Source organism: Octopus sinensis, linkage group LG11, assembly GCF_006345805.1.
Source record: "Octopus sinensis linkage group LG11, ASM634580v1, whole genome shotgun sequence".
Lineage (NCBI taxonomy): Eukaryota > Metazoa > Mollusca > Cephalopoda > Octopoda > Octopodidae > Octopus > Octopus sinensis.
In genome coordinates, this window is record NC_043007.1 from 35842421 (window position 1) to 35868244 (window position 25824).

Genomic DNA, 25824 nt, shown 5'->3' on the forward strand with positions numbered 1-25824 from the left:
TTTGTAAACCCTCTACAACTGGTGAGACTAATGCAGTTGATGTTTAGTCTGAATATATGCAGATCAATATAAGCATGGAATGGAGGGGGAAAGGCGCAGGGGGCTGTAAGTTTATAATAGATTCCGAAGTCACCTCAGGCAGTGCCACTCAAAGTGGTGGTTTGAGGACCAGCGCCAGTACATGGCAAGTTTCCGGAAAAGAAACGTTATAAAAAAATTGTCAACTTTTATTACAGTCATTATATATATTGTTTCTGGTATAAATTAATATTACTGGTCCCTGGCATACTGGAAAAAAAAACTGCCGGTATGCCACATCAGATGGTTTGGAGAAGCTCTTGACCTAAGGAACAAGCAATGGTGGTGGTGGTGATAGTAGTTTCTAAGTGACTGATATAAGGTTTGAAGTAGTTGTGTCATAGTACTGTTTTGGGACCAAGTATTATGTCATCAGATCATCTTTGTATGATATCTGCATGACTTGTAGAGGAATCAGAATGTTATCTAGGTATAGGTTGGTACTCCGACCAGGAAATTTTAAGTTCTGGAAGAGTTGGTGACCTTATAGTTTGTATGTTGTTTCTTCAAGTGGTGTCATGTTAAACCAGGCAGTATGGCAAACCAATGACCTAAATATATGTGTATATATATGTGTGTTGGTGTGTGCATACAGATGAACTGGTGATGAAAAGTTCCTGGATTCGGGCAAAAGAAAATACAGGAGGATCAGTTAATTGTGATTTTATACAACATATTCCCCTCCCAGAAACACACACTTATTGCAGCAGTCCTTCAGTTTTTCTAAACCTTGTAAAAAAACTTGAAACATTGGGACTCCAACTAGGCCTTTCACAATACCTTAAAACTAGGAACTTTTCAGCACCCTCTTGTGTGTGTATGTGTGTGTGTGTGCGTGTGTATGGTGTATGTATGTATGTATGTATGTATGTATATGTGTGTATATGTATGTGTGAGAGTATATATATATTTTTTTTTCTCTCCTTGTTTCTTTCTGTGTCCCTTTCTGTAGAAGAGCGTAGGCTCGAAATGTAAAAGACTTTTTCTATTCCTGAGCGTTATACTAATACATCTGTTTGTTTTCTATACCACCTGTCTTCGTCTTTTGTTTTTTGCATAAACTCTCCCTATATATATAATGCTAGCATGGAAGGCAGACATTTAAATTATGACGATGATGTCTAATCATATGGTTAGGAAATTCATATTACAACTACGTTTCCAGGTTTGACAAATATCATACATGTGGTATTTGGTCCCTTACAGAAGCTTGGGGTATATGCATGTGTATATCAGTGTAAAATGATATATCAAGTTGCTTCCCTTTATGTCAAGCATAAATTTAGACATTTACTAAATTTAAAATCCACGAAGGTGGTACTCTAGTATGGTCGCAACTTAATGACTGTTAACCCTTTAATATTTAATGTGGCCATATCTGGCCCAAGTGTTCCAAATGTTTTATGTTCAATCTGACCAGATCTGTCCTCTCACACCTACCCTGCAACATCATTCTAAAAATAATGAATGGCACGTAAAAGAACCATCTGAATGTGGCCGTTGCCAGTGCCGCCTCGACTGGTCTCCGTGCCGGAGGCACGTAAAAAGCACCAACCGATCGTGGACGTTGCCAACCTCGCCTGGCACATAAAAAGCACCCACTGCACTCACGGAGTGGTTGGCGTTAGAAAGGGCATCCAGCTGTAGAAACACTGCCAGATCAGATTGGAGCCTGGTGCAGCCTCCTGGCTTCCTAGACCCCAGTCGAACCGTTCAAAATAATGTGAAGAATAAGTTTTACATTCAACAGATTAATTTGAATGCTAAAGGGTTAATATCATCATCACTCAACATTCATTTTCCATGCTGACATGTGCTTGACAGTTTAAGAATGATTGACAAGCTATATAATTGTGCCAGGCTTCAGTAACTGCTTTGGAATGGCTTCTACGGTTTGTTGCCCTTCATAATGCCAACCACTCTACAGAATGTTTTGAATGTTAAGGCGGCGAGATGGCAGAAACGTTAGCACACCGGGCGAAATGCCTAGCATTATTTCATCTGCCGCTACGTTCTGAGTTCAAATTCCGCCGAGGTCGACTTAGCCTTTCATCCTTTCGGGGTTGATTAAATAAGTACCAGTTATGCACTGGGGTCGATATAATCGACTTAATCCGTTTGTCTGTCCTTGTTTGTCCCCTCTGTGTTTAGCCCCTTGTGGGTAGTAAAGAAATAGGTATTTCATCTGCCATTATGTTGAGTTCAAATTCTGCCGAGGTCAACTTTGCCTTTCATCCTTTTGGGGTCGATAAATTAATTACCAGTTATGCACTGGAGTCGATATAATCGACTTAATCCCTTTGTCTATCCTTATTTGTCCCCTTGTGGGTAGTAAAGAAATAGGTATTTTGTCTGCCATTACGTTGAGTTCAAATTCTGCCGAGGTCAGCTTTGCCTTTCATCCCTTCGGGGTCGATAAATTAATTACCAGTTATGCACTGGAGTCGATATAATCGACTTAATCCCTTTGTCTGTCCTTGTTTGTTCCCTCTATGTTTGGCCCCTTGTGGGCAATAAAGAAATAAGAATGTTTTGAGTGCTTTATTCCTAACATCAACATGCAGTATACTTAAGTTAATTAAGGAATGCGGAAAAGTGGCCACATGCTTAATAAGCTCCTGAAACCTGAGAAGATAAATGCGGTTGATGCCTGATCAATGTTTGTAGAAACAACATGGGATAAGTAGCAATCCAATAATACTATATATGTGTATGTTTGTAAGCTTTCCCAGAGTGATGAAATCAATGCAGCTTGAATTCAGTTTACACTTGTATAGATGGGTGGCTGCAAAAGAAAAAAAGCATGAAACAAGGAGCAAGTACAACAAGCAAGTTAATGCTGAGTTATGACTGAACAGATAGTTACTTACCTGTTGGTGTGTCTGGTTCGATGAGGTTGGACTCTTGCAGAGGATTTTCAAAGCCTTCATTTTCCATCCTGTCATGGATGAACTGGTTCAACAAACACCGCGCCTGGTTGCCCACATCATCTCTGTTTAAGTTTTTCCTGGGCGGTTCTGAAAAAAAAAAAAATAATAATAATTGAAGTGCAAGGGTCATACAACAAATAAGATAAGAAGAAGCAAAAAGAAGTGAAGATTTCAGTTCCACAGTAGAACCAATGGCAGAAAAACAAAACAAAACAAACTTAAAAATCCTCTCTCAATATATTTCAAACCTATTTACAATGAATATATACACACAGTCAGTAGCTGTGTGGTTAAGAAGTTTGGTTCCGTATCATGAGGTTTTGGGTTCAGCCCCATTGTGTGGAACACAGGGTAATTGTTCTTCTACTGCACCTCAGGTTGACCCAAACCTTCCGGAAGGATTTGGTAGACAGAAACATTAGCACGCCGGGAGAAATGCTTAGCAGTATTTCATCTGCCGCTATGTTCTGAGTTCAAATTCCGCCGAGGTCGACTTTGCCTTTCATCCTTTCGGGATCGATTAAATAAGTACCAGTTACGCACTGGGGTCGATGTAATCGACTAAATCCGTTTGTCTGTCCTTGTGTGTCCCCTCTATGTTTAGCCCCTTGTGGGTAATAAAGAAATAAGAAACTGAAAGAATGTATGTGTGTGTGTGTGCAATCATCATTATTGTAATGCCCACTTTTCCATGCTTGCATGGTTCAAGTGGAGTTGAGGAGGATTTTCTACAGGTGGATGCTCTTCCTGTCACCAACACTCACTTGTTCCCAAGCGAGATAATATTTCCTCATGGCCAGACAAGTTTTTGCAGAATAATGGAAATGGATGGTATTCATTTACAACAGTCATGTGATATCATGACAAGGAGAGAGAGAAACACACACACACACGTGACTGTGTGTATGTTTGTATTTCCTTGTCTTGACTTTGCACAATAATTGTCAAAGTATGTCACTGTCACACAAGCACTACCATTCACTTTCAGTACTTTATGTAAATGTGTCTGGTTATGGAGATATTTAACCTTGCTTGGAAACAGGTGTGGCTTGGTAACAAGAAGCATATCTAACCATAGAAAATCTGCCTCTATAAACAATAAGCATGTACATTATGATGATGATGATATAGTATGTTTTGCAATCATGTGATTTCATGTTCTGTTCAACAGCGTAACATCTTAACTATTTTGTGATCATATTTCTACTGAAACGATTTTTAAAATAACACTAACATTAGTAAAATAAAATAGTCATTGTTGATACACTTTTTGGTACAAAAGTTAACATAAATATTTTGTTTTTTGGATTTGGTTTGCAAGATTCTTTATATGAGTTCGTGTGTTGAAGCATATTCTGTTGTGTCTGGGGAGAGTCATTTTCTTTTTGTGCCTTATTATGTAATACACTCACCGGTAAAATTTCCACTTTTTTCCCTTATTTTTATTGTCCTAAAATTTTTGTTGCGTCTTGCAACCTTTTCAATAGTGAGTGTGTTACATAATACATGGCTCTCCCCAGACACAACAGTTAACATAAAATTTTGACAAAAAGGCGTAATTTAGATTACTTTAACCTTTTCGTTACAATATTTCTGACCAAATGCACTGTTTTTGTTTCAATTAATTTTAAAGATAACTCTTTTACTTGTTTCAGTCATTTGACCATGGCCATGCTAGAGCACCACCTTTAGTCAAGCACATCGACCCCAGGACTTATTCTTTGTAAGCCTAGTACCTATTCTATCGGTCTTGTTTGCTGAACCGCTAAGTTACGGGGACGTAAGCACAGGGGCACAAACACAGACATACAAACATTTACACACACATACATATATATATATATATAATATATATATAAAATAAAATAAATATAAGAGAGTGGTCACTATATGGCTCACTCTAGCACCAGTTAATCCAATAGGTTTCAACCACAAAAATACATGTTTCCCATGAAAGTCAGTACGATTGTTAGCTCACACGGACAGGGCAAATAAAAAATAACAAAAATACAGATTATTTTGGGACAATTGTTTCGCTATTAATGAATTAAATGTAATTTTACTTACAAAAAAATCCACTTGTAGCTCCTCAGCCAAAACTATCTGGATGAAATCCACTCAATCACACGCCAGATTTTATCATAACGATAAATACGCGTGTGGTTCAATTGATTACATCCGACGTTATAATTCAAATGCCCCAACTAACAGCGCGCCAAATTTTCACGGAAAACAAATACAGCATTTAGAAATAAATGCAGCATAATTATAATTAATTAATAAGGGTGAGAGAATTAGATACTAATTTAATAGTATATCTATTCTACACCAAGTGGCCTATTAACTGGTGCTAGAGTGAGCCATATAGTGACCACTCTCTTATATTTATTTTGTAAAAATATTATAATATATTATAAAATATTATAATAATCCAGGTTTCTCGGAGCACTAGGCCACTTGGTGTAGAATAGATATACTATTAAATTAGTATCTAATTCTCTCACCCTTATTAATTAATTATAATTATGCTGCATTTATTTCTAAATGCTGTATTTGTTTTCCGTGAAAATTTGGCGCGCTGTTAGTTGGGGCATTTGAATTATAACGTCGGATGTAATCAATTGAACCACACGCGTATTTATCGTTATGATAAAATCTGGCGTGTGATTGAGTGGATTTCATCCAGATAGTTTTGGCTGAGGAGCTACAAGTGGATTTTTTTGTAAGTAAAATTACATTTAATTCATTAATAGTGAAACAATTGTCCCAAAATAATCTGTATTTTTGTTATTTTTTATTTGCCCTGTCCGTGTGAGCTAACAATCGTACTGACTTTCATGGGAAACATGTATTTTTGTGGTTGAAACCTATTGGATTAACTGGTGCTAGAGTGAGCCATATAGTGACCACTCTCTTATATTTATTTTGTAAAAATATTATAATATATTATAAAATATTATAATAATCCAGGTTTCTCGGAGCACTAGGCCACTTGGTGTAGAATAGATATACTATTAAATTAGTATCTAATTCTCTCACCCTTATTAATTAATTATAATATATATATATATATACACACATATATACGACGGGCTTCTTTCAGTTTCTGTCTACCAAATCCACTCACTAGGCTTTGGTCGGCCTGAGGCTATAGTAGAAGACACTTGCCCAAGGTGCCACGCAGTGGGACTGAACCCGGAACCATGTGGTTGGTAAGCAAGCTACTTACCACACAGCCAATCAAAAATAATTGTCATTATCAATCTAGCAATTAAGGCAGCAATCTGGCAGAATTGCTAGCACGCCAGGAAACATGCTTAGCAGCATTTTGTCCATCTTTCTATGTTCTGAGTTCAAATTCCTTTAAGGTCTACTTTGTCTTTCATCCTTTCAGGGTCGATGAAATAAACACCAGTTATGTAATGGGGTTAATATAATTGACTAGCTACCTCCCCCAAAATTTAAGACTTTGTGCTTAAAGTAGAAAGGATTATTAATTTGATGATTGGAATTTAAAATAACATGAAATTTAGATGAAAGGTTTCTTTTAGATCACTTTAAAACAGGAAGTCTGTATCACGGTACAAGGGGCTGTTTTGGGTGGGCTGGTATTAAAAGTATTAAAACAGACAGCTTGTATCATAGAACCAGGTGGCAAGGTTAGTACCATGAGGGTTAAAACAGGAAATTTGCAACACAGAACAGGGGGCAGCCTTAGGTAGGTTTGTATCAACAGGGTTAAAACAGGAAGTCTGTATCACAAAACTAGGGGCGGTTAACTCTTTAGCACATAAACTGGCCATAACCAGCCCGATATTCTATGTGTTTTATGCTAAAACTGACCAGATCCAACATCTTAGCAATATCATTCTAAAAATATAGTCTCAACATCAATATCATGACGCTACAAGATAATGCATGATTAATTCAAAACAATGTGAATAAATCAAAATCAAAATCGATGACTGGCATCCGTGCTAGCGGCGTGCAAAGAGCACCATACCAGTGTGATTGTTGCCAGAGTGGCTATCTGGCCTCCATGCCAGTGGCATGTAAAAGGCACTATTCGAGCATGATCGTTACCAGCATCGCGTTACTGGCACCTGTGCCAGTGGCATGTGTAAAAGATTCGAGCGAGGTTGTTGCCAATACTGCTTGACTGGCACGTAAAAAGCACCCACTACACTCTCGGAGTGGTTGGTGTTAGGAAGGGCATCCAGCAGTAGAGACTCTGCCAGATCAAGATTGAAGCCTGGTGCAGCCATCTGGTTCGCCAGCCCTCAGTCAAATCGTCCAACCCATGCTAGCATGGAAAGCGGATGTTAAACGATGATGATGAAGAATGTGAATAAATAAGCATTATATTTGATGAAGTGAGCTGAATGTTAAAGGGTTAAGGCAGGTTTGTATGAAGAGAGTCAAGCAGCTGCCTCTTGTCTTAATGCCTTGTAAATGAAGTTTGGTACAGACAGAATAGCAATCACGAAATATGGATATCGATATGCTAATAAAGTCATATAAAATGATTCTGAACAAACATGCCATCAGGCTTCATTAGAGTCTTTACAAATATACATTTTGATGTAGGCCAAGAAATATTGATTTATTAGAGCTGCTATACAAATTTTTTTTAAAGAGTTCTTAATTTTCAATTCAATACTAGCCGAGTTGTGTGTGTGAAGTTTATACCAATAGAAAGGGTACACAGCATAATTGTTTTGATTCGTTTCAATTTGTTTTATTTCTGTTTTGTGATAAACACATTAAGTGATAACCACAGCTGTTTTATGCAATATATCCATATAGAAAATTGATGCATAAACTTCAAAGAATACATCCTCAATATGAAGAGCTCAATTAATACATATTGTTAAACTCAAATACTTTATTATACTGCAATAAATCCAAGTGGGACCAACTTGGATGTATATACATAATCAGCTAAAACAATCTTTAAGAACAGCACATCTAGCATAAAAAGCATAAAATTGCATATGGAGTTCATACATTAATTGTATTCAGCAGCTGTTTCATTATGATAAACACAATTAAATGTATAATGATATAACTGTAATTCATTTAATTCAAACTGTAAAACAGTGTTTACTCAAACCATCAAGAATATTATGTTATGTTAATTAGAAAGACATTACTGATTATATAATAGAGAATTTTAAATGCTGCCTTCCTGCTGTTGCAAAACATTGACACTAAGGTGCGAAACTCAAACTTAAGTCTATATATATATATATATATTATATATATATATATATATATATAAAATCATCATCATCGTTTAACATCCGTTTTTCGTGCTTTACGGATTCTCTTTCGGACATTTACCCTCTGGCTGCACCTCTCCTACCTACGGATCACTGTGGACTCTACTATATATATATATATATATAAGGTGGTTGTCTACTCCTTGTGCAGAGTTTAACCACCTCCTGTACCTGCATCTTAACACCATCATGGTATCTGATGTGGCTTTTTAAACCAGACAATGTTCTGAAAAGACACCCACATAGATTGTACCTCCAATCTGGACCACCAAGAACTGTAGGTAAGTTCTGCTCTTTGTGGATCTTAAAATATCTTTTGAGGCCTTTATTGGATTTGCAAACCTTTTGGCATACACTTCATTCAAAGGGGTGCACAGACATATAGGCAGAATAGTTGGTGGAGGTTCGTTTTCCATGCGTTTGCAGATGAGATTTGAGCCCAGCAAAAAACAGGCGAGGTCTGTCACAGACTATACACACAAAAAGGCCATTGTCATTTGCCCTCTCGATCGTTACATTCTTCCTTAGATCTCTTTTGAGTCTTACTTGCATTATCTTGGCCTCTTCAAATGCTTTCACTCTACTCCACACCTTTGTTCACCATCCAACTCGATCCAAAGTAAGGGTTTCTATATCTTCTGGAACCATTCCAAGTGACTTCATAGTAGTCCTTATGCCATCCTTATATATATATTCTAGATGTTCAAATGGGATGGGTGGGAATACTGCCGTCACCTAGCACAAGTGGATGAGTCTATTTTTGATGCTCAGAGGGGATACTGTAGTTGTCTGGTGCATGCAGGCATGTCTATTTTAGATACTGTAGTTTGTAACAAAGTATTCCTGAATATTCTGTTAATTCTATTCTATTTCCTGTATATTCCCATCCATTTCAACAATGAATATACCAGTATTTGCTTATTGACTTAAAAATCAGCGAAGAGCTAATGGCAGAATTTGGCACCTTTACTGGTTTACAGGTAAGTGTTCTACCTGCATCACATTCTTGCATTCAACTTCCTCGTTCTTATTTTGCAAAATAAAAAACTCAGATGGAATCCAGGCAGGAGCAACTATCACATCCTGCTGGTTATAAAGCCGTTGGTTATTGAATACACTAGAATACACAGCAATAGAACTACTACTAGGAGTTTTAGACCATCATCTACTGAAAGTATCAAGACTTTAGGATGAACAAAATACAATTTTTAAAAGAGGAATTGTTAAATTATCAAAACTGGAAGAATAACCAAATGCTTAGACTATTGACAACAGAAATTCTGGGAGTGTTTTATCAACAATGATGATTAATACTTTTGAAGTAAAGAAAATTATACAAGATTTAACCCTTTCGATACAAACCTGGCTGAAACCGGCTCTGGCTCTGTAGTACAAATGTCTTGTTTTCATAAATTTAGAATTAAAAACTTCCATCAAACCTTTGTCACAATTTATGTTCCTAACACTAGCTTAATGATGACTAAGTTATTTTACTAAATTCTTTGTTGTATTTCAAATTAATTGAAAGAAACACAGAGCATCTCAAAATAAATACGGTAATGAAAGGGTTAAAAATAACAGATTTCAAAAAGATTTATGAAAAGACACAATTTACAATTGCATACAAGAACTAGAATTTCCCAGAAAATGTCCAAAGCTTGTGAAGATAAAATATTGGAATTTCACAAGTTTCATAAAGACGAGAAAGCAGAAAGATTTTGAAATGGCACAAAATTGAAAACCTGGATGAAATTCCTCTCAATTTTGATGCTCTGTCAACTGTCAGTTTTTAAATGATCCAGAACTATCGTAAAACAACTGGACATTAAAAATATATTATACCATCATTCTGACTTATAGAGCTAGTAGGAATATGAGAGCATGTGCTGTAAAAGTACACCACTGCATCCACCATTTGTTGGTGATTCACAACTCTTGGTAGATAAAACCTTTGCATCACTCACATAACAACCTTTCTAGCCTAAGGGTGTGTTTGGATAGTTGTTGCTTGTGAGGGTTTTACGAGGTCACAGTGCAAATCCTATTTAGTCACCTTTTATGATATGCAGAGGAAGTATTGGGTCTATTTTTTTGACATGCCCGCCCCCACACAGTGCTAGACCAACATGAGGTGAAGTGTTTTGCTCAAGAACACAACATATCATCCAGCCCAGGAATCAAACCCACGACCTGGCAATTGTGAGTGCAGCATTCTAACTACTAGGCCATGTGCCATTTCACAAGCCTCATGAAGGCTTGTGAAATGGTAAAATGGCTTGTTGATGGTAAAAAATTACCTTCCCTTTTCAACAAAAAGATGTTTCCAAAGACAAATTTATCTTAATGTATTTTTGGTCATGTTTATCCTTAAAATTGGATGGATGAACAAGGAATGAAAATTTGGAGGCAGAAAGTATGGAGAAGATATCCTAGTGGGATACTAAACAAGCCATTTTCACTAGTTCATTTTCTCTAAATCAGTTCAGAGCTCATATCACTGAGTGAACAAAAATACTTCATAATTATAATACCCAAACTGCAATGATTCCTGGTTTATAAATGCAACCACTGGATCTGTTTATCAAAAAACCCATTAAAGAATTCATGAGTGAAGTGTTTACTGATTTCACCAAGTGAGCAACCATTCACTCCCACTGGTTGAGTAAAATATCCTAATATTACACTCATCTATGAGTAGACAAAGAAATCTTGCGAGGACTATTAAAGAAAAAGTTACTATGAAGGTTTTTTGAGAAATGTGGCTTAAGTAACAATTTATATGACACTGAAAATTATATCTATGTATAAGATTCTGAGATGAAAGAAAACTTCTCAGAATTCAAAGATATTGCCAAATTTCTAGGTTTTGAAGAAAGTAGCTGCTGAAAAGTGATTTATGGTTTAAGATTTCTTTTTATGAGTTTCTTCATTACATTTACACTATTCTTTTTTGTTTAACAATTGAAGCTTATGATTTTCTTTCCATTAAAATTTTTTCGACATTATTCTTTTATTTGCCTGTTTTTTTGGTTTTTTTATATACATAAATATGTGGTGACATGATTCCAGTTAGCCTTTTTATTAATTAAATGCCTATATTTTATCTTGTGGAGGCGCAATGGCCCAGTGGTTAGGGCAGCGGACTCTCGGTCGTAGGATCGCGGTTTCGATTTCCAGACCGGGCGTTGTGAGTGTTTATTGAGCGAAAACACCTAAAGCTCCACGAGGCTCCAGCAGGGATGGTGGTGATCCCTGCTGTACTCTTTCACCACAACTTTCTCTCACTCTTACTTCCTGTTTCTGTTGTACCTGTATTTCAAAGGGCCGGCCTTGTCACTCTCTGTGTCACGCTGAATATCCCCGAGAACTACGTTAGGGGTACACATGTCTGTGGAGTGCTCACCCACTTGCACGTTAATTTCACGAGCAGGCTGTTCCGTTGATCGGATCAACCGGAACCCTCATCGTCATAACCGACAGAGTGCTTCCAATATTTTATCTTACAGAAACCCCAAATATTTTAAATGGAAACCCTTTTGCGATACACTGTTATAGACCAAACCAAAAACAAAGAAGCATGGAGAAAAGCAGCCTGCTTATGTCACTAAAAATTAGTTCACTATCACAGCATCATCAATTTTATCATCAGAGGGAACTTCAATATGGCTGTTCAACCCTGCTAGAAATAGCAGCTAAATTTCTCTCAAAGTACACTACATTGCTTTCAACAAGGAACGTTTATATTAAATAATGTATATCCCACAAACTTCTTAAAAAGACAGGATGGTTACAGATGGAATGTCTTTGATCACAGGCCAGTTAAATCAGATCTGATCTGATGCGATGCCAAACAACACTGTCATCATTTTAAATGTCCATTTCTCCCATCTTAGCATGGATTCGATAAATCTGCGGTACAGAAAAATTGAGCAAAATAAAAAGAAAAGTAAAAAAAAAAGAAGAAGAAAAACTTCAACTACATCAGATGAGATTCCTACTTCCATTTAATTGTGCCATAATGAGAAGATATAACTTAATTAAGTCAAAATTAATTAATTTAATCAAAAGGAAATTGTTTGAACATAAGTGATCTGTATGTGAATATATTTTACACTACAGACATTAGTCACCAATATTTGAAACTGTGTGAATGTATTTCTCTCTATATGAGATCAATATCTGAAAATATTTTACTCTGTTAATTAATATACTCACCAACAGCTGAAAGTATTGTTGTCGTTCTTATGCCGCTCCAGCTGAGCTCCAATCAAATGATTAGATGTGACACACAGATCTACTTTACCACTCATAAAATACTCTAACTGAAGACGAGACTGTACACTCCAACAAGCATGGAGTAGGTACCCTACTCCATGGAATAGGTACCCTAACCCTGTTACCCTTTCCAATATCCAGTTTTCTTATTCTGTATACCTGTTGATTCTGGCAGTGGCAACGGTTGAGAAGGAAATGTAAGCTTGATCAACCCTTTTGATACCAACTCATTTGAAACTGTTCTTTGGTTCCCTGATACAAATTCTCTATTTTAAAGTGATATAAACAAAGCCTTCCATCAAAATTTCACATTAATTCATATTCCAGACACCAGCATAAAATGGTTTCAAATTTTGGCACAAGGCCAGCAATTATAAGGGAAGGACTAAGTCAATTACATCAACCCCAGTCCTCAACTGGTACTTATTTTATCAACACTTAAAAGGATGAAATGCAAAGTCAACCATGGTGGAATTTGAACTCACTGAGTGGTTGGCATTAGGAAGGGCATCCAGCTGTAGAAACACTGCCAAATCAGACTGGTGCCTGGTGCAGCCTCCTGGCTTCCCAGACCCTGGTCGAACCGTCCAACCCGTGCTAGCACGGAAAACGGACATTAAACGATGATGATGATGAGGAGGAGGAGGAATGTAAAGACAAGGCAGAATGCACTTAAGAATTTTGACTGTCGTGCTAATGATTCTGCCAGCTCACTACCTCGCATCAGCATATAATGACAGTAATTTTAACAAATTCTTCACTATTTTAAAAGTTAATTGCAAATAAGGTAGTATGTTTCAACATAACTAAGGTGACAAAATAGTTAAAGTTCAACAACAGCTGTTCCTCCATACTTGTTATTGGTAGTGTGCATCCATGCGCAACATGTTTGGGCTGGTGAAGCTATTGAGGTTGCAGCTATTTCTGCGTGTCTGTGTTATTTAACGTTTGTCTGTGACAGGATGCTGTTGCAGTAGAGTCCAGATGATTAGGGAGTGATAATTTACAAAGAACCATCAGACTGTGATCGTTGCAAGAGCAGCTGATTGGTTTCCGTGCCGGTAGCACATAAAAAGTACCATTCGAGCGTGATTGTTACCAGCATCACCTTACTGGCACGTGAAAAAACATTCGAGCAAGATCGTTGCCAGTGCCGCTGAACTGGCTCCTGTGCAGGTGGCACGTAAAAAACACCATGAGCATGGCCGTTGCCAGTACCACCTGACTGGCCCTCGTGCCGGTGGCACATAAAAGCATCCACTATACTCTCAGAGTGGTTGGCATTAGGAAGGGCATCCAGCTGTTGAAACTCTGCCAGATCAGATTGGAGCCTGGGGCAGCCATCCGGTTCACCCATCCTCAGTCAAATCGTCCAACCCATACTAGCATGGAAAGCCGACGATGATGATGATGATGATGAAGGAATGTGAGAGGTAAAATTTGCATGTCCAAGAGGTCATTTGTCTTTTGTACTGCTGTGTTGATATGTAATACACTGTATTACATAACTTGTGGTTTGTTTGGGTGAGATTGCATGTCCAGAGGACTGATTAGTCTATGATATATCTCATATGTTGTTTGTATACAATTATTGTGGTTTGTAACTGTAAGCAAAAATTTGTCATCTGTGAGTGATCTAAATGTGTTTATGCGTCAAGTTGCTTTCTTTACTACATTAGACACAAGAGTGGCAGTTGTTAAGAAGCTTGCATCTCAACCAAGTAGTCTAGAGTTCAACCAAAGCCATTTGAGTGGATCTGGTGGATGAAAACAAGAAGCCCATCACACACACACATGTATGTGCCTGTGTAAGCAATATTTCTCCATGGCCGGAAATGTTTTCCACAGAAGTTTGGAAACAAGCAACATCGCTTATATGATGGTGATATTTGTTTACAACCTATTTCTTTATTACGCACAAGGGGCTAAACATAGAGGTGACAGACATAGGTATTAAGTCGATTTCATTGACCCCCAGTGCGTAACTGGTACTTGTTTAATCGACCCCAAAAGGATGAAAGGCAAAGTTGACCTCGGCGGAATTTGAACTCACAACGTAACGGCAGACGAAATACCGCTAAGCATTTCGCCCGGCGCGCTAACGTTTCTGCCAGCTCGCCGCCTAATCCTCATATTTGATTACAACCATCACATGCACGTACACAAACATACACGTATGTGCCTCTGTGTGTGTGTGTACCTTCGTCTTGATGTCACATGATGTTTGTAAACAAATATCACCATCATATAAGCGATGTTGTTTGTTTCCAGACTTCTGTGGAAGACATTTCTGGCCATGGAGAAATATGACTTTGCTTGGAAACAAATGAAAAATTGGCAACAAGATGGGCAGCCAGTCATAGAAAAGTCTACTTCAATGAATTCCATCTGATCCCCATGCAAGCATGGAAAAGAGAACGTTAAATGATGGTGATAATGATAATGATTGTTCTTATGTATATTATGGTTGTTGTGAAGGAGTTGTATGTAACATCTAGTGTTTTTGTCTCCTGTATCTAAGATACATTTATTGTGTTATGTGTGACGGTTAGGCGGCGAGCTAGCAGTAACGTTAGTACGCTGGGCGAAATGTTTAGCGGTATTTCGTCTGCCGCTACGTTCTGAGTTCAAATTCCGCCGAGGTCGACTTTGCTTTTCAAACTTTCGGGGTCGATTAAATAAATACCAGTTACGCACTGGGATCGATATAATCGACTTAATCTGTTTGTCTGTCCTTGTTCGTCCCCTCTGTGTTTAGCCCCTTGTGGGTAGTAAAGAAATAGGTTAGTGATATTTGATGTTCTTTGATATTGGAGAGAGGGAGAGAGACAGACTGAGATATGGTGGATTTGGGTGGTGCTACTTGAAGTCTGCTACTCTGTTTTGGAGTCAGGCTTCTGAAAGTGACTGACATAGATTTGGAATAGTTGTGCTGCATTGTCAGAATAGAGGAGGGATGCGAGTTTTGATGAGGTGTAGTATTGACTGTGTAGGTATAGGTTAAGGAATTTGCTTCTCAAACACATGGTTCCAGGTTCAGTCCCATTGCATGGCATCTTGGGTGAGTGCCTTCTACTGTAGCCAACCAAAAGCCTTGTAAGAGGATCTGGTAGACAAAAACTAAGAAAGTACTAGGCTTACAAAGAATAAGTCCTGGGGTCGGTTTGCTCGACTAAAGGCAGTGCTCCATTATGGCCACAGTCAAATGACAAAAACAAGTAAAAGAGTATGTGTGTGTGTATGTATGTATGTATGTATGTATACACACACACACACACATACACGACGGGCTTCTTTCAGTTTCCGTCAACCAAATCCACTCACAAAGCTACGGTCAGCCCAGAGCTATTAGAAGGCACTTGCCCAAGGGCTACTACGCAAGATACTTTTCTTTCTTTTTCTATGCATTTTACATTTCTTAACAATTATAAGCCCATCCACATCAGCAAGATATTGTGTTGCTATGTAAGCGCGCGTGTGTAGGTACGAGAGAGAGAGAGATAGGAAGATAGGAGAGATAGCAAGAAAGAGTAAGTGGGTGTATGTGCGTGTGAAGGAGTGGGTGTTCGTTTGAAGAGGTTTTGAAGGGTGAATGTATGTCTGTGAACATATTTCTATTGAATATCATCTTTCTCGTAAATCATGCCTCAGCTATTAAGTGATCACAAAGTAATATCACCTTTACTTATAAAAAAAAAAAAACCCAAATGTCAGAGAAAAATTATGGAGAGAAAAAAATATAATTTTGCTTTGTAATTATTGATATAAAAAAAAATGTGAATTTCCTACCTTGTGTAGATTTTATCATGGTACAATGGACATTCAAGGAATACATAAATAAATAGGGGACTAGTTTGGCAGTTGGATGACGTTGGATGATGAAGAAGAAAGATAATGATTGCGATGGTGATAATGATGATGGATGGATATTAATTATTCACTTGAAGACTGGGCTGTCTCCAAAACAATTTCCATCTCACAGCACATTACAGCTGATCTATTATTTTTTTTTTCGTTACGAATAAACAAACCAGATTTTATTTTCCGTGTGCACTTTTCATAACATCTCAATATTTGGTTGTTTTTTTTTTCTTTTCTTAAGCCATTGCTATACACATTTTTTTTTTTTCTCTTTCTACTTTCACTTCAATACACTACCAACTGATATGTTTTCACCCAAGTGACAACAACCAAGCTTCTTTCTACAAGCTTCACCTTTCAATATCCTTCAGGCGGCAAGTCTTCACATGCTTTTTATACTGCAGCTAGACATGCTAGACATGATATAACTAGCTTCAACTTTCAATATCTTACAGACAGGTCTTCATATGAGATTTTACTTCAGCCAAGCTAGACACTTTTACAAAAGTTCTTTCATTTCAACAAAGATCTAGCCAACTTTTTGTTTGTTAAGTGTTTTTTCTTTCTTTTTTTCCCCCCTTTTTATTTTCCTTTTATAATTCAGTCAAGCGAAGCAAATTTCAGCAAAGCTCTTTAAACTTAAACTACTCTACACGCAATTTTACTTCAACCAAGCAGCAGCAAGACAACTTCGTGCATGCACGTTCCTTTCACTTTCAGCTTACTCCAGACAAGATCCAACCTGTTCTGTCTTCAGCCAAGCTCCAGACACGTCTGAACAGATAAACAGCTAACATCCCCGCCGCACCCAAGTTATAAACAAGTCTTGACATGTTCTGTTACTTTCAGCAGGGACTTGCACAGACTTGTACTATGCAAGCCCCCACTTCCATAAAACACGTCTCAACATGTCTGTGCAAGCCTTCCTTCACTAAACAAGTCTCAACATGTTCGTTTATTGCTATACCCAAGCTGGGAACGTGTCTGTGCAGGCTTTTGTTACTGTCTCAGCGTGCAGCTGAAAGACAAGTTTCAACATGAAATTTTAAAATTCAAAGTTGTTTTGAAACATGTTCCTGACGACACATGACGTCTAAAAAGTATATAAGTGCATATAACGCCTTTTATATATATTTTTATATATATTATCTTTTTAATAATTTTGATATATATTTTAAATAATATAAATTAATTAATCTTATGTATTGGCTTAAGTTTTTCATTGTATGATTTGCCTAATAGTGGCTTTATCTCTAATTTAATATAATATATATATATATAGTAATTATTATTTGAGGGAATCTACCAATTATATACCTTATATATATATATATATATATAATGTATATAAAGGCGAGCTGGCAGAAACGTTAGCACGTCGGGCGAAATTTCGTCTTAGTTCAAATTCCTTTCGGGGCCGATTAAATAAGTACCAGTTACGCACTGAGGTCGATATAATCGACTTAATCCGTTTGTCTGTCCCCTCTGTGTTTCGCCCCTTGTGGGTAGTAAAGATATATATATGTCTATAACGCCTTATATATATATATATATATATATAAAACTTGAATGTTTAGACCACAATGTCGTCTGCTGTGGTACGTTGAGTATACTACTACACTGCTCCACTTCACATTTCTTCAACAACTTCTAGCTAGCTAGCTAACTAACTTACTACCATCAATACCACCAACTAACTATATACCCTTACAATTAACCCTACCACCACTCCTCAGCTATTGCTACCACCACTACTCACTACTACTTCTACCACCTCTATACCCGTTTCGCTATGACCATCATTATTCTGCCACCACTACCATTCCTCTCGCTGCTACCCCTACTACATATACCACTACTCTGCTCCAGGCACTGCAACCATCACTCCACAGCTACCACTGCCACCACCATCTCTACAACTACTATCCCTATCACCAAGTATATTTCAATCACCATCAACATCATAATCATCATCGTAATTATTTTCTGCCATTTACATTCATGACCAACTCCCACTTCTACCACACTTTTGTGGTGAATGTCCACAACTGGGTTGGGAGGCCCCAAAGTAAACACACCCTGTTGAGGCCACCACCTGCATTTACAGTTGTATAGACGAGCCAACTACAGAACACCCATATCATTTAGCCTGTTAGAAATAACAGCTAAATCTTCCATAAAAACTCACCCTACTGTCTTAAATAAGGAAGATAGCGTTAGATATATTTCTTTATTGCTCGTAAGGGGCTAAACATAGAGGGGACAGACAAAGGGATTAAGTCGATTACATCGACCCCAGTGCGTAACTGGTACTTTACTTATCGACCCCGAAAGGATGAAAGGCAAAGTCGACCTATATAGCAGTGGTGATAGTTGATGTCATAAGCAAGTCAAGGAAACTATGTTCCCATTGGGGTTTTTTTTCCAAACAACTGATATTATTTGATCTACTTAGAGCTTCTAGTTTAGGGTGATCAGAGGGTCCCTAGATAGGGGTGAACTCCGTAACCACGCTTTCACAACATGTTAATGTGTTTCCGCAAAATATAAAGCAATGTGGACATGACTCTGGCCACAGCTAACGCAGCACAGGTGCAAATGTCTGGGGAGATATCATGACAAGGTCTTAGCATCCACATTTGAGGAGTCACAGAGTGCAGGGTAGTCAGATTGGGGAGTCGTAAAAAATTCCCAAGGAGAAGTAAGCTTCTCTCAGGATTTCAAATTCAGGATAGTTGGAACTCATAAATAAGTATGGGGCACTGAGCTTGTCTAAGGAAGGGAATCCCTAAAAGAAAACCAACCCCACTTCAACTGTTGAAGGATGGACATTGAATTAATTACCTGATCCTGAAAAAAATTAAAGCCTAATACTTATTCTATTGGTCACTTTTGCTGAACCTCTAAGTTACAGGAACATAAATACACTGACACTGGTTATCAAGTGGTGGTGGGACAAAGACACACACACATATGACAGGCTTCTTTCAGTTTCTGTCTACCAAATCTACTCACACGGCTTTGGTCAGTCCAAGGCTATAGTAGAAGACACTTGCCCAATGTACCATGCAGTGGGACTGAACCTGGAACCATGTTGTTGGGAAGCAAGTTTCTTATCACATGGCCCCTTTATTCCCACTCACCCCAGGTCAACTTTCGACATAGTTATATTTGTTTTATATTTTGTGAGTTGGAGTAACACTCTGTTCTCAGTTTTCCCCCAATATAAATTTACATAATGCCTAATTTGCTGTTATTTCTATTAAGGCCTTTAAGCAATTAATAAATCATCATCATCATTTAGCATCCATTTTTCCATGCTTGCATGAATCAGACAGAATATGTTGAGGCAGGTTGTGGCACCATATGAAAGCACCCACCACACTCTGTAAAGTAGTTGGCGTTAGGAAGGGCATCCAGCCATAGAAATCATGTCAAATCAGAGTGGAGTCTGGTGCAGCCAGCTCTGGTCAAACCATCCAACTCATCTCAGTATGGACAACAGACATTAAGTGATGATGATAAGGAGGTTGCCTATGGCTGGATGCCCTTGCTGTCATAAACTCTCACCTGTTTCCAAGCAATATAATATTTCCTATGATCAGACATGTTTTTCACAGAAGACAGAAATCCCACCCTTCACCAAAGGCCAACTAGTAGTTTTGTTTTATTATGAGGGTGATCTGTATGCAAGATATGATGATGCAAACTGCACATTTCATATGTACTTTATATGTACATTTTATATGTGCTTATGTCTTGAGTATATATACTTATATCTGACAGTGAAGCTCCAACAATGAGTTTGTGTCTATGGCAATACAGAATTAACTCTTAGTCACCACTATTTCCAGGTCCACTTTGATTTAGGGTGGTAGTGCCAGTCAAGTGCTTGAATATTGGATCAAAAACCAAAGGATATCCCTGTAGTTACCATATACAGGAGTTGGAGAAGGGCTGGCCTCTAGCCATTTATCACACAGGTCCTCCTATGTGTAGACATGTCTTGACATTGAATAAACTTGCCTAAGGGTTAAACAGATCATCTGCCTCAAGATTAAGCTCACAAGAGGCAACAGAATAGACTGAACTGACAAATGACAAAGGGAAACGATTTTATCTTCCCCACCAAAAATTCAGAATTTTCAGGCTCTAGCAGAGAGAGAGAGAGAGAGAGAGAGAGAGAGAATGTGTGTGAGTGTGTGTGTTTTGGTTCCTTTTAGTCCATCATACAGCTATGTTTGTATGCCATTGTTATTTCTATCTGTGGACCAAATGGAGTATCTGTGATATTAAACTAAGAATATTCATCTTTTGTTTTTCTTTCATAACTATAAACATCAAAACATTGCATAGAGTGGACAGAAGACCAAAGAGATTTATGAACACCTTCCACTCATCTCTCGTGATATTGCTCAGTCCAGCCAGGGTAAGCTTTGCCGGCTACTGCGTTCATGCTGAACAACCTGATACCACATCAGATGATGTATTTTAGAGACTTGCACACCCTAATAGCAGACACAGACTACTCATCTACACTGATGCTACTGGCAAAGACACACAACAGAAAATTGAGGACCTACCAAAGCTAGCCGGGCAACTGAGATTCCTGGCATGCTGGGCCATGACATCTTGGTTGCGGTCACTTGAAGCAGAATGTCTTCTATTTGTGTTGTGAATGTTGAGGAGGTTTTGTATACAAATCATATTTACGGACGCTGTGCGCATGTGTATGTGTGTTATGTTTATGTTGTTGAATATGAAGGTTGTAGTTGATATTTTCTCTCTCTCTATGTTGTTTGTATCAAGGCAGACAGTGGATTTGGTAGGTGCTATTTTAAGTCTGTTGTTGTGGAGCCAAATTTCTGAAGTGATTTATATCAAGTTGGAGCAGCTATACATCAGTATCTGAAGACGGATGGGAGGAAGTGAGCATGCTGTGATCTGGTGCGTACATGCTTTCTGGAAATGGGGGAATGGCTCCAGGACAGACAGCTGATGGCGTTTGGCTGAACAGGTATTTCACCAGTGGACATTCAATCAAATAAGTATTTCACTGATATATAAATGACAGAATGGATACATAGCCAAAATATTTTTCCTGTTTTACATTCAAACTGGTCAGGTCCTACCTTTCACACCTACCCTACAATGTCAGAGTAAGAATAAGCAATTATATTGAAATCTCAAACCTGTGAGATAAAGTAAGCTTAATGGATACATTTGGACACAAAGCCAAACTGGCATTCACCTGTCAAACAGAAGACTGGACAATCAACAGGTAAATTTATAGTTCCTTTTGATACATGAATAAAAGATATACATATAAGAAATTTATTAAAATCACTTTCGATCTTAATAATGTCACACTCCATTACAGGTGTGGTTTGCTTCCCAACCATGCTATCTCAGATTCAGCCTCACCATATGGCACCTTGAGCAAGTGTCCTCTCTGCAGCCCCAGGCTGACCAAAAGCCTTATAAGTGAATTTGGTTGACAGAAAATGAAAGAAGCCCATCATATAATTGTACATGTGTGTGTGGGGGGTATACCATTCTCTTGACGTCATGTGAGGGTAAGCAACAGGAAGAGTATCCATCTAGAGAAAATCTACCTCAACCAATTCTATCTGACCCAAGAAAGCATATCAATTGATGATGATGATGGTGATGATGTTGATTCAATGTTAACATTCAGTCAATCATCATCATCATCATCATCATCATCGTTTAACGTCCGTTCTCCATGCTAGCATGGGTTGGACGGTTCGACCGGGGATCTGGGAAGCCAGAAGGCTGCACCAGGCTCCGGTCTTATCTGGCAATGTTTCTACAGCTTGATGCCCTTCCTAATGCCAACCACTCCGTGAGTGTAGTGGGTGCTTTTTACGTGCCACCTGCACTGGAGCCAGGCGAGGCTGGCATCGGCCACGGTCGGATTGGTGCATTTTACGTGCCACCTGCACGGAAGCCAGTTGAGGCGGCACTGGCTTCGGCCACGATTCGGATGGTGCTTTTTACGTGCCACCGACACGGAAGCCAGTCGAGGCGGCGCTGGCATCGGCCGCCTCGACTGGCATTACTCAGAACCAATCAACATTAATTTTCCCAATTTCCCTTTCATTGGTGTTCTTTTTATTTTATTATTTTTTTTTTTTTTGTAGCAGAAGTGACTTTATGAAAGTAGTCTAATTGATAAATCAACTCCACTACTGACATACTGCTGTCTACTTCAGGTCCTTGTGATGTCAAGTGGGTAGGTCGCACCCTTGGTTTTTATTGAAATTCTTGGTTTAAAAAAAAAAAAAGTATAACCCATCCACATGTATTTGTTTTATGTTGAAACTAGCCAGATATGACCTCTCACATCAACCCTACAATATCATTCTAAAAATAAACAGTTACCTCATTAAAATCTTAAAATTACAAGATAATGCATGATTAATTAAAAACAATGTGAATAAATAAGCATTATATTTGACAGAGTAGAGGCGTGTGGCTTAGTGGTTAGGGTGTCAGCATCATGATCGTAAGATTGTGGTTTCGATTCCTGGACCGGGCGACGCGTTGTGTTCTTGAGCGAAACACCTCATTTCACATTGCTCCAGTCCACTCAGCTGGCGAAAATGAGTAACGCTGCGATGGACTGGTGTCCTGTCCAGCTGGAGAACACATATGCCATAGAAACTGGGAAACCGGGCCCATGAGCCAGGCTAGGCTTTAAAAAGGGCGCAATCATTATTATTTTATTGTATTTGACACGGTAATCTGAATGCCAAACGGTCAAAATTCTGTTTTGCAAGGAACAAAAGCCAAACTACATACATACGGATATTATTGGTTTTTTTCTCTTTTCTTTAGCACTCTCAAGTAAGTCAGACCGGGGCTTAATTTTGTAATTGCCAATGTCTATGAAAGAGCAGTTCTTTATAACTTCAAGCTATTTTTCCAAAACAAACATTTGTGGATGTTATTTTCACTTTGAGTAGTACTTGTGGAGACGAATACAGGGCTTAAGAGCATGACAGTGTATAAATATGTTAACCAAATGATTTTATCAATGGTGTTTGAGAAATGAAACCAATAATCTATAACTTATTTCAGAGCAATTAATTGTTTATTTTAGAAATTAAAAGGGAGCCAACCTCACCAAATACACACACACACACACACACCAGCACCCTATTTCTTATTGGTGGTTTCATTTTTAGTTGCAGGGTATTCTTTTATTCTTTTACTTATTTCATTCATTTGACTGCGGTCATGCTGGAGCACTGCCTTTAGTTGAACAAATCGACCCCAGAACTATGTCTTTGTAAGCCTAGTATTTATTCTATTGGCCTCTTCTGCTGAACTGCTAAGTTAAGGAGATGTAAATATACCAACATCGGTTGTCAAGCGACAGTGGGGGTACAAACACACAAATACATACATACATTATACACACACACACACACACACACACACACACACCAGCACCCTATTTCTTATTGGTGGTTTCATTTTTAGTTGCAGGGTATTCTTTTATTCTTTTACTTATTTCATTCATTTGACTGCGGTCATGCTGGAGCACTGCCTTTAGTTGAACAAATCGACCCCAGAACTATGTCTTTGTAAGCCTAGTATTTATTCTATTGGCCTCTTCTGCTGAACTGCTAAGTTAAGGAGATGTAAATATACCAACATCGGTTGTCAAGCGACAGTGGGGGTACAAACACACAAATACATACATACATTATACACACACACACACACACACACAAGCTCCTTTCAGTTTCTGTCTACCAAGTCCACTCACAGGGCTTTGGTCGGACTGAGGCAATAGTAGAAGACACTTGCCCAAGGTGCCAGACAGTGGAACTGAACCATGTGGTTGGGAAGCAAGCTTCTTACCACACAGCTGCTCCTGCGCCTAGTGACCACTTCTGTGCCAAAAAATAAGGAACACTTCATGAATTTGCATGTCATCCTTGTGCAGGGGCCATGCAAAAATAAAAAAAATCCCCAAGTATCAGAATGTGTTTCAACACATCAAAAATCTTACAAAACAAATATTTATATCTATAATCTACATTTATATATATTTATATACATAGCAGCCCCAGCCAAAGTACCTTGGATTGCAGGACGGCCTGCTGTGCTTACCTTGGATCGTTGGGTAACCTGCTGTGCTTGAGGAGACCTATTGAGTCAAGTACATCAACATCAAATGGAAATTGTAGCTGTGATACCCGTGCCAGTGGCACGTAAAAAGTACCATCCGAACGTGGCTGATGCCAGCGCCGCCTTGACTAACTTCCGTGCCGGTGGCACGTAAAAAGCACCAATCGATCGTGACTGTTGCCAGCCTCCTCTGGCACCTGTGCCAGTGGTACGTAAAAAGCACCCACTACACTCACAGAGTGGTTGGTGTTAGGAAGGGCATCCAGCAGTAGAAACACTGCCAGATCAGACTGGAGCCTGGTGCAGCCTCCTGGCTTCCCAGACCCTGGTCGAACTGTCCAACCCATGCTAGTATGGAAAACGGACGTTAAACGATGATGATGATATATACATTAATCCTCCTTACTGTCCAGCGAAGAGCACATGGAATTAGCCATCAGAAGAATTCAGAGTAACTAATAACCAAATGTAGACACAGACATTAGATACTGATGATTGTAGTTAGCCATTAACTGGAACTTAATTGAGAGCTAATATGGTATGCACCTGAAATTCATAAACATTTAATTATTGAAGTGGAAAAATTATCAGAAAAGCCATTTCTATTCATTTTATCAAATATATAATACTATACCAAGGACTTCCTATTTCTTATTCAAGAACACACACACACAAGTTGCTTAACCCCTTAGCATATTTAAACCAGCCATATCCGGCCTCAATATTCTACTGGTTTTATGTCAGAACTGGCTAAATCTGGTCTCTCACACCTACTCTACAATATCATTCTAAAAATATACAATCATATCATTGAAATCTCAAAGCTACAAGATAATGCATAATAAATTGAAAACAATATGAATAAATAAGCTTTACACTTGACAGAATAATCTGAATGCTAAAGTGTTAATATGAATGGAATGCTATCTTCATTTCTGTTTCTTTTTTAAACCTAAGTGATTCATAAGTCGACTAACTGTATGCCTACTTTTGCCTATCCCTGTATGGTTTCACACCTATACTGCTCTAAGCAGTATAGGTGTGAAGCAAATGGTCACTCTCTGACCAGCCATAACAAAAGTTTATGAATGCACACACACACACAATACTCACACATGTCACAAATGTATTTTAACTAACCTAAAGTTCCTATATATATATTATATATTATATAATATATATATATATATATATATATATATATATAATATATATATATATATATATATATATTC

The 25824-nt window shown here is 38.2% G+C and overlaps 1 protein-coding gene and 1 pseudogene across 4 annotated transcripts in view; both read right to left on the bottom strand.

Moving 5' to 3' along the window:
* Window positions 1–25824, bottom strand: part of LOC115217176 (apoptosis regulator BAX) — an 83705-nt gene that overhangs the window by 11166 nt on the left and 46715 nt on the right. The window contains exons 1-3 of one of the 4 annotated variants that reach the window (XM_036507342.1): window positions 11566–11571; window positions 6815–6826; window positions 2949–3095 (exon numbers count right to left, since the gene is read on the bottom strand). In XM_036507342.1, the coding sequence (XP_036363235.1) occupies window positions 2949–3015 (67 nt within the window). In that variant the 5' untranslated portion in view covers window positions 3016–3095; window positions 6815–6826; window positions 11566–11571. Of the gene's footprint in view, window positions 1–2948; window positions 3096–6814; window positions 6827–11565; window positions 11572–16354; window positions 16389–21009; window positions 21149–25824 lie in introns of those variants that run through there. The other 3 variants (XM_029786804.2, XM_029786802.2, XM_029786805.2) reach the window with 3 other exon arrangements.
* On the bottom strand, window positions 24360–24417 carry LOC115217725 (annotated as a pseudogene).